The 8,643-nt window shown below is 41.3% G+C and overlaps 1 protein-coding gene across 1 annotated transcript; it reads left to right on the top strand.

The window, feature by feature from the left end:
* Positions 1-7,180: 7,180 nt before the first annotated feature.
* On the top strand, positions 7,181-8,144 carry LOC121471381 (butyrophilin-like protein 1). Its single transcript, XM_041722105.1, has 3 exons — positions 7,181-7,217; positions 7,336-7,536; positions 7,883-8,144. Exons 1-3 carry the CDS (start codon positions 7,199-7,201, stop codon positions 7,915-7,917), a joined length of 255 nt encoding a protein of 84 aa, XP_041578039.1. The 5' UTR covers positions 7,181-7,198; the 3' UTR covers positions 7,918-8,144.
* The last annotated feature ends 499 nt before the right edge of the window (positions 8,145-8,643 follow it).

Below are 8,643 nucleotides of genomic sequence, written 5' to 3'. Positions count from 1 at the left end.
CAGGGATCCCTGCATTGCTAATTTTAAATAGTATTTCTGGTTTATATAAATTTGGGACTGAGCATCTTCTAACATACAGAACTTAATACAGTCAGAACCAAGAGACTCACCCCCTAGAACCCCTCAGGTAGATTACATTCTCTGTCGACTACAATTTCTTCACCACCATCTTCCAGTCCCCCCTTTTAAGTCTTCTCTTTTTTTTTTTCTTTTTTTCCTCTTTTGCTTTTTTTCTCTTCTTTCTTTTTCTTCTTCTTTGGGATTCTTGGTCTTTTATTTTTTACTACTTTGTTTTAAAATTTGTTTTTCACTTTAGTAGTCCTTTTGTTTTCCTTTGTTCAGCTCTTTGTTTTCATTTTCTGGTCTCTGACCTCAACAGAATCATCTAGGGTGAAATTTACTTAGGTCATGGTTGATATTCTTGACTCAGCCCTTTCAAACAGCCACTCTGCACTGAGCAAAATGACTAGAAGGAAGAAGTCACCACAAAAGAAAGAATCAGTAACAGTACTCTCTGCCACAGAGATACAGAATATGGATTACAATTCAACGTCAGAAAACCAATTCAGAAGCACAATTATGAAGCTACTGGTGGCTCTGGAAAAAAACATAAAGTATTCAAGAGACTTCATGACTGCAGAATTTAGATCTAATCAGGCCGAAATTAAAAATCAATTAAATGAGATGCAATCCAAACTGGAGGTCCTAATGATGAGGGTTAATGAGGTAGAAGAAAGAGTGAGTGACAGAGAAGACAAGTTGATGGCAAGGAAGGAAGCTGAGAAAAAAAGAGAAAAACAATTAAAGACCATGAGGAAAGGTTAAGGGAAATAAATGAGAGCCTCAGAAGGAAAAAATCTATGTTTAATTGGGTTTCCCGAGGGTGCCGAAAGGGACAGAGGACCAGAAAGTGTATTTGAACAAATCAAGCTAGGAAGTTCCCTAACTTGGGGGAGGGAAACAGGCATTCAGATCAGGAGATAGAGAGGTCCCCCACTAAAATCAATAAAAACCGTTCAACACCTTGACATTTAATAGTGAAACTTGCAAATTTGAAAGATAAAGAGAAAATCCTTAAAGCAGTGAGAGACAAGAGACTCTTAACTTATATGGGGAGAAATATCAGATTAACAGCAGACTTCTCCACAGAGCCCTGGCAGGCCAGAAAGGGATATATTCAGGATACTAAATGAGAAGAACGTGCAGTCAAGAATACTTTATCCAGCAAGGCTCTCATTCAGAATAGGAGAGATAAAGAGCTTCTATAATAGGCAGAAAGTGAAATAATATGTGACCACCAAACCAGCTCTGCAAGAAATATTAAGGGGGACTCTGTAAAAGAAAGAGGAAGCCCAAAGAAATAATCCAGAAAAACAGGGACTGAATAGGTATTATGATGACACTAAATTCATATCTTTCTTTTTTTTTCTTTTTTTAAAAATTCATATCTTTCAATAGTAACTCTGAACGTGAATGGGCTTAATGATCCCATCAAAAGACCCAGGGTTTCAGACTGGATAAAAAAGCAAGACCCATCTACTTGCTGTCTACAAGAGACTCATTTTAGACCTAAGGACACCTACAGCCTGAAAATAAAAGGTTGGAGGACCGTTTACCATTCAAATGGTCCTAAAAAGATAGCTGGGGTAGCAATCCTCAATCAGATAAAGTTTATCTCAAAGACTGTAGTAAGAGATGAAGAGAGACCCTGTATCACTTAAAGGGTCTATCCAACAAGAGGACGTAACAATCATGAATATCTATGCCCCTAATGTGGGAGCTACCAAGTATATCAATCAATTAATAACCAAAGTAAAGACATACTTAGATAATAATATACCAATAGTAGGAGACTTCAACACGGCACTTTCTGCAAATGACAGTTTTTCTAAGCACAACATCATCAAAGAAACAAAGACTTTAAATGATACACTGGATCAGATGGATTTCACAGATATATACAGAACTTTACATCCAAACGCAACTGAATACACATTCTTCTCAAGTGCACATGGAACTTTTTCCAGAATAGACCACATACTGGGTCACAAATCAGGTCTCAGCCATTACCAAAATATTGGGATTGTCCCCTGCATATTTTCAGACCACAATGCTTTGAAACTAGAACTCAGTCACAAGAAGAAATTTGGAAAAAAACCCAAACATGCGGAAGTTAAAGAGCATCCTGGTTGAATGGGTCAACCAGGAAATTAGAGAAGAATTAAAAAGATTCATGGAAACTAATGAGAATGAAGATACAACCATTCAAAATCTTTGGAATATAGCAAAAGCAGTCCTAAGACACAAATACATTGCAATACAAGCATCTCTCAAAAAATTGGAAAAAAGGGAGGTGGGCGGGGGGTTGGGGTGATTGGGTGATGGGCACTGAGGGGGGCACTTGGCGGGATGAGCACTGGGTGTTATGCTATATGTTGGCAAATTGAACTCCAATTAAAAAAAAATAATAAAAGTTAAAAAAAAAGAAAAAAAATGGAAAAAACTCAAATGCACAAACTGACCTCGCACATAAAGGAACTGGAGAAAGAACGGTAAATAAAGCCTCCACCCAGCAGAAGAGAGTTAGTAAAGATTTGAGCAGAGCTCAATGAAAGAGAGACAAGAAGAACTGTGCAACAGATCAACAAAACCAGGAGTTGGTTCTCTGAAAGAATTAATAAGATAGATAAACCGTTAGTCAGCCTTATTAAAAAGAAAAAAGGGATCCCTGGGTGGCGCAGCGGTTTAGTGCCTGCCTTTGGCCCAGGGCGCGATCCTGGAGACCCGGGATCGAATCCCACGTCGGGCTCCCGGTGCATGGAGCCTGCTTCTCCCTCTGCCTATGTCTCTGCCTCTCTCTCTCTCTGTGTGACTTTCATAAATAAATAAAAATAAAAAAAAGACCTGGTTTAAAAAAAAAGAAAGAAAAAAGACTCAAAGTAATAAAACCATGAATGAAATGGAAGAGATCACAACCAATACCAAGGAAATACAAACAATTTTGAAAACATATTATGAGCAGCTATACGCCAATAAATTAGGCAATCTAGAAGAAATGGATGCATTTCTGGAAAACCACAAACTACCAAAACCATAACAGGAAGAAATAGAAAACCTGAACAGGCCAATAACCAGGGAGGAAATTGAAGCAGTCATCAAAAACCTCCCAAGACACAAGAGTCCAGGGCCAGATGGCTTCCAGGGAAATTCTATCAAATATTTAAAGAAGAAACCATACCTATTCTACTAAAGCTGTTTGGAAAGATAGAAAGAGATGGAGTACTTCCAAACTCATTCTATGAGGCCAGCATCACCTTCATTCCAAAACCAGACAAAGACCCCACCAAAAAGGAGAATTACAGACCAATATCCCTGATGAACACAGATACCAAAATTCTCAACAAGATACTAGCCAATAGGATCCAACAGTACATTAAGAAGATTATTCACCATGACCAAGTGGGATTTATCCCTGGGATGGAAGGTTGGTTCAACACTCGTATAACAAACAACGTGATAGATGACATCAATAAGAGAAAAAACAAGAACAATATGATCCTTTCAATAGATGCAGAGAAAGCATTTGACAAAACACAACATCCATTCCTGATCAAAACTCTTCAGAGTGTAGGGATAGAGGGAACATTCCTCAGCATCTTAAAAGCCATCTATGAAAAGCCCACAGCAACTATCATTCTCAATGGGGAAACACTGGGAGCCTTTCTCCTGAGATCAGAAACATCACAGGATGTCCACTCTCACCACTGCTATTCAACATAGTACTGGAAGTCCTAACCTCAGAAATCAGGCAACAAAAGGAAATAAAAGGCATTCAAATTGGTAAAGAAGAAGTCAGACTCACCCTCTTCACAGATGACATGGTACTGTACCTAGAAAACCCAAAAGACTCCACCCCAAGATCGCTAGAACTCAAAGAGCAATTTGGCAGTGTGGCAGGATACAAAATCAATGCCTAGAAATCGGTGGCATTTCTATACAGTAACAATGAGACAGAAGAAAGAGAAATTAAGGAGTCCATCCCATTTACAATTGCACCCAAAAGCATGAGATACCTAGGAATAAACCTAACCAAAGAGGAAAAGGATCTATAACCTAAAAACTACAGAACACTTCTGAAAGAAATTGAGAAAGACAGAAAGAGATGGAAAAATATTCCATGCTCATGGATTGGAAGAATTAATATGGTGAAAATGTCAATGTTACCAAGGGCAATTTACACATTTAATGCAATCCCTATCAAAATACCATGGACTTTCTTCAGAGAGTTGGAACAAATCATCTTAAGATTTGTGTGGAATCAGAAAAGACCCCGAATAGCCAGGGGAATATTGAAAAAAGAAAACCAGAGCTGGAGGCATCACAATGCCAATTTCAAGTTGTACTACAAAGCTGTGATCATCAAGATGGTGTGCTGCTGGCACAAAAACAGACACATAGGTCAATGGACCAGAATGCATAATCCAGAAATGGGCCTTCAACTCTGTGGTCAACTCATCTTTGACAAAGCAGGAAAGACTATCCATTGGAAAAAAGACAGTCTCTTCAATAAATGGTGCTGAGAAAATTGGACATCCACATGCAGAAGAATGAAACTAGACTATTCTCTTACACCATACACAAAGATAAGCTCAAAGTGGATGAAAGACCTAAATATGAGACAAGATTCCATCAAAATCCTAGAGGAGAACACAGGCAACACCCTTTTTGAACTTGGTCACAGCAACTTCTTGCAAGATACATCTATGAAGGCAAGGGAAGTAAAAGCAAAAATGAATTATTGGGACTTAATCAAGATAAAACGCTTCTGCACAGCAAAAGAAACAGTCAACAAAACTGAAAGAGAACCTACAGAATGGGAGAAGATATTTGCAAATGACGTATCAGATAAAGGGCTAGTATCCAAGATCTATAAAGAACTTATTAAACTCAACAGCAAAGAAACAAACAATCCAATCATGAAATGGGCAAGAGACATGAACAGAAATTTCACCAAAAAAGACGTACACATGGTCTACAAGCATATGAAAAATGCTCTGCATCACTTGCCATCAGGGAAATACAAATCAAAACCACAATGAGATGGGGAAAATTAACCAGGCAGGAAACCACAAATGTTGGAGAGGATGTGGAGAAAAGGGAACCCTCTTGCACTGTTGGTGGGAATGTGAACTGGTGCAGCCACTCTGGAAAACTGTGTGGAGGTTCTTCAAAGAGTTAAAAATAGACCTGCCCTACGACCCAGCAATTGCACTGCTGGGGATTTACCCCAAAGATTCAGATGCAATGAGACGCCGGGACACCTGCACCCGGATGTTTATAGCAGCAATGTCCACAATAGCTAAACTGTGGAAGGAGCCTCGGTGTCCATCGAAAGATGAACGGATAGAGAAGATGTGGTTTATGTATACAATGGAATATTCCTCAGCCATTAGAAATGACGAGTACCCACTGTTGGGCAGACCGAGATAGGGCCTCTCCAAAATGGATGACCTAAGGCTAATAGGTGGGGTCACCCTTCCCCCAGATGTCACCCTGGATAAATTCCTAAAACTTATCAAGTCACAAACAACTTATGATGGAGACCCGCCTAAAAGAAGCAAAACACCAGAATCAGCCAAAAGCAAGATCATGGACCCTGCCTCACCTTATCACATAAAACCACATGTCCCTAACCACCCCATTTTTTTTTCTTAACTTGCACCCGCATAAAAAAGACACCACCCCCCCAAAAAAGACACACCCTTCCCCTCCTGCGCGACTTCCCTGACTTGGGTCTCCTCTCCGAGTCATGGAACCTTGCCCGGGAACGCTCTCCATTAAAGCACTCTCGAACCTACAGCCTGGCCTGCTTTCTTTAATTTTCTCCGCCGATCATTAAAAAAAGAAAACCTAACACCCACCATGTGCTTCGAGGTGGATGGAACTGGAGGGTATTATGCTGAGTGAAGTAAGTTAATCAGAGAAGGACAATCATTATATGGTTTCACTCATATAAGGAATATAAAAAATAGTGAAAGATATTATCGGGGAAAGGAGAGAAAATGAGTGGGAAAAATTAGAGAGGGTGACAAAACATGAGAGACTCCTAACTCTGGAAATGAACAAGGGGTAGTGGAAGGGGAGGTGGGCAGGGAGATGGGGTGACTGGGTGACAGGCACTGAGGGAGGCACTTGACCGGATGAGCACTGGGTGTTATACTATATATTAGCAAATGAAACTCCAAAAAAAAAAAAAAAATATATATATATAAAAATCTCCCAACTTAGAATCTTCACAAAGATAGTAGGGAAGGCACACCTTTTTTTTTTTTATTTTTATTTTTATTTTTTTATTTTTTATTTTTTTTAAGGCACACCTTTTTATTATTGAATTAGCATATAGCCAAAATGTGATTTGCCTGAAAATCTACTAAGAGATTGAAATGATGGAAAAAATCTCACCTTTTCCATAGCCATGCGGCCACAATTCATTACATACATGTTCTCAGGATCAACAGTTAAGTAGCCCTCATGTAAGCGATGTGATAGCACTATCTACCACAAATTGTTCACCTTAGGTTTACTTGGTAAGTGGTGTGACCACATATGTTAGCTAATTGGCTTTATACAGAAAAAAATTCTTCTGTCTTTATGGCAGGAGGTAGTTTTACACTTTTACACTTGGATCCTGGTGCCTGCTGGGGTTGGCTCCTACCCTGGCACAGGCACTGGGAGAGAGGGGTGCTGTTTGCCTTGGTGTGAACACTTCAAAGAGAGGGCTTCCAGGTCCTTGAGAAAGACATTCCTGGATCACAAAGCTGGCAAAAGATCTGTTTTTTTCAAAGGACTTATATACATTTCAATGAGGGGAGAAAGCACCCACAATCAGAAGTTTCCTATAGTAAATGCTAAGAAAAGGAAGGGAGGGGACTCTCTTTGCTAATTTTCAACAGGAACAATAAGTTCTTACCTTTAATTTTGATTCATCCTGACAGTAGATCTTGGCCTTGGGGTGGTTCCCAAAGCTTTAGGTCGGTGGCGAGCCCTCAGTGGGGAGAAGTTCCTGACGTTCTCTGAGACATATGCCCAAGATGCTGAAGGACTGTACAGTGTGGAGGCTGCTCTGGTGGTGAGGGACAGCTCCTCAGGGAACGTGACCTGCTCGGTCCTCAACGCCATCCTGGGCCAGGAGAAGGTGATGGCCATTTTCATTCCAGGTCAGTGCTACTTCCTGCTCCCAGGAGGGCAGGAGGGGATTGGCAGGGGAGGTCTCTGGGTGTGCTGGGCTGAGCTGTCTTGGGCCATACCCATGATGGGGTGTCTGGCTGGGCCCAGAGCCCTTCTTCCCCCAGAATTCTCCCTGGAAGCCAGCTTTCATGGTGACCCTGACCGTGCTGACACTCCTAATCTTTGGGGCTGCCTACTACACTAAGAGAGAACATACTGCAAAGCAGCAGGAGAGGCAGGAATGGGAGAAACTGCACAGGGACAAGGAGGAGGACCAGCAGACAAAGGAGAAGGTGCTGAAGGACAGAGGTAAGGCAGGACAGGGGTCAAGGCCTGTAAGTGTGGCAGCTGGTGCAGAGGATGAGCTGACAGCAGGGCCCTTGGCCTGGAGCAAGTGGCTGAGGAGGTCCAGAGAGGACAGCTGGAGCTGTGGAGTCTCGATGGATCTGGAGTTAGGCCTTCTTCTAGGATACAGAGAGGTCCTTTTGTGGGTTCGCCAGGTGCAGTCTTTGCTGTTCTTAGGGATGAGAGTTCATGCTTATTTTCCACTTTCTTTCAGATGAATTCCAAGCAGATATTGGTGAGAACTTTCTATGTCCCTTTTGTAGGAGACGTTCTGTGTTCTCAGCTGACTTGCTTCCTGTGTGCCTTTCAGACTGGAGGAAATCTGTTTACCTGTCTGGTAAGTAACTGTCCAGATGTCCTTGGGTCACCTGTCACCTAAGCCAAGGTGTCCCCTCTCCTTGTTTCAGGCACAGACATGTGGACCCTTCCCTGGGGCAGAAGTGGAAGCTGGTGGGAGGCAGAACCTGCTCCATGGGCTTTCCCCATCTGGGCCTCTGCTTCCCACCCAGTGCTAGGGAACCTGGGGGTGATGGTGCTTCCTGGAGTCTGTTGTGCATCTTGGGTTTATTCCAATGCTGATCTTCCTGTCACATTGCTAGCTGATTAGCCTTCAATGCAAGGAGTTCTCAGCACCTGGGAGCCACAAGACAATTGTACTTATGTTGAAATCTTGGTATTTTATTTCACCATTTTACTCTTTGTTTCTTTATTATCCTTTTCTGCATTTTGTTTTGATTAAATATTTTTAATTATTCCGTTTTCTCCTCTGTTGGCTTTAGTGATATCTGGATCATGTTTCTCTATTATTATTATTATTTTTTTAAACTTTCTTTCTTTTTTTTTTTTTAATTTTTTATTTTATTTTATTTTATTTTATTTATGATAGTCACAGAGAGAGAGAGAGAGAGGCAGAGACATAGGCAGAGGGAGAAGCAGGCTCCGTGCACCTGGAGCCCGACGTGGGATTCGATCCTGGGTCTCCAGGATCGCGCCCTGGGCCAAAGGCAGGCACCAAACCGCTGCGCCACCCAGGGATCCCATGTTTCTCTATTATTAATAGTACTTTTATTA

The sequence above is a fragment of the Vulpes lagopus genome, chromosome 1 (genome assembly GCF_018345385.1).
Source record: "Vulpes lagopus strain Blue_001 chromosome 1, ASM1834538v1, whole genome shotgun sequence".
NCBI lineage: Eukaryota > Metazoa > Chordata > Mammalia > Carnivora > Canidae > Vulpes > Vulpes lagopus.
The sequence above is the reverse complement of the archived record's forward strand: the minus strand, read 5'-3'. Positions and strand labels throughout refer to the sequence as shown.

Bases quoted from the DNA above. Each gene is read 5' to 3' on its own strand.
- LOC121471381 (XM_041722105.1), top strand. The intron at 7,537-7,882 runs GTAAGGCAGGAC...TGTGCCTTTCAG, and splicing joins GAAGGTGCTGAAGGACAGAG to ACTGGAGGAAATCTGTTTAC.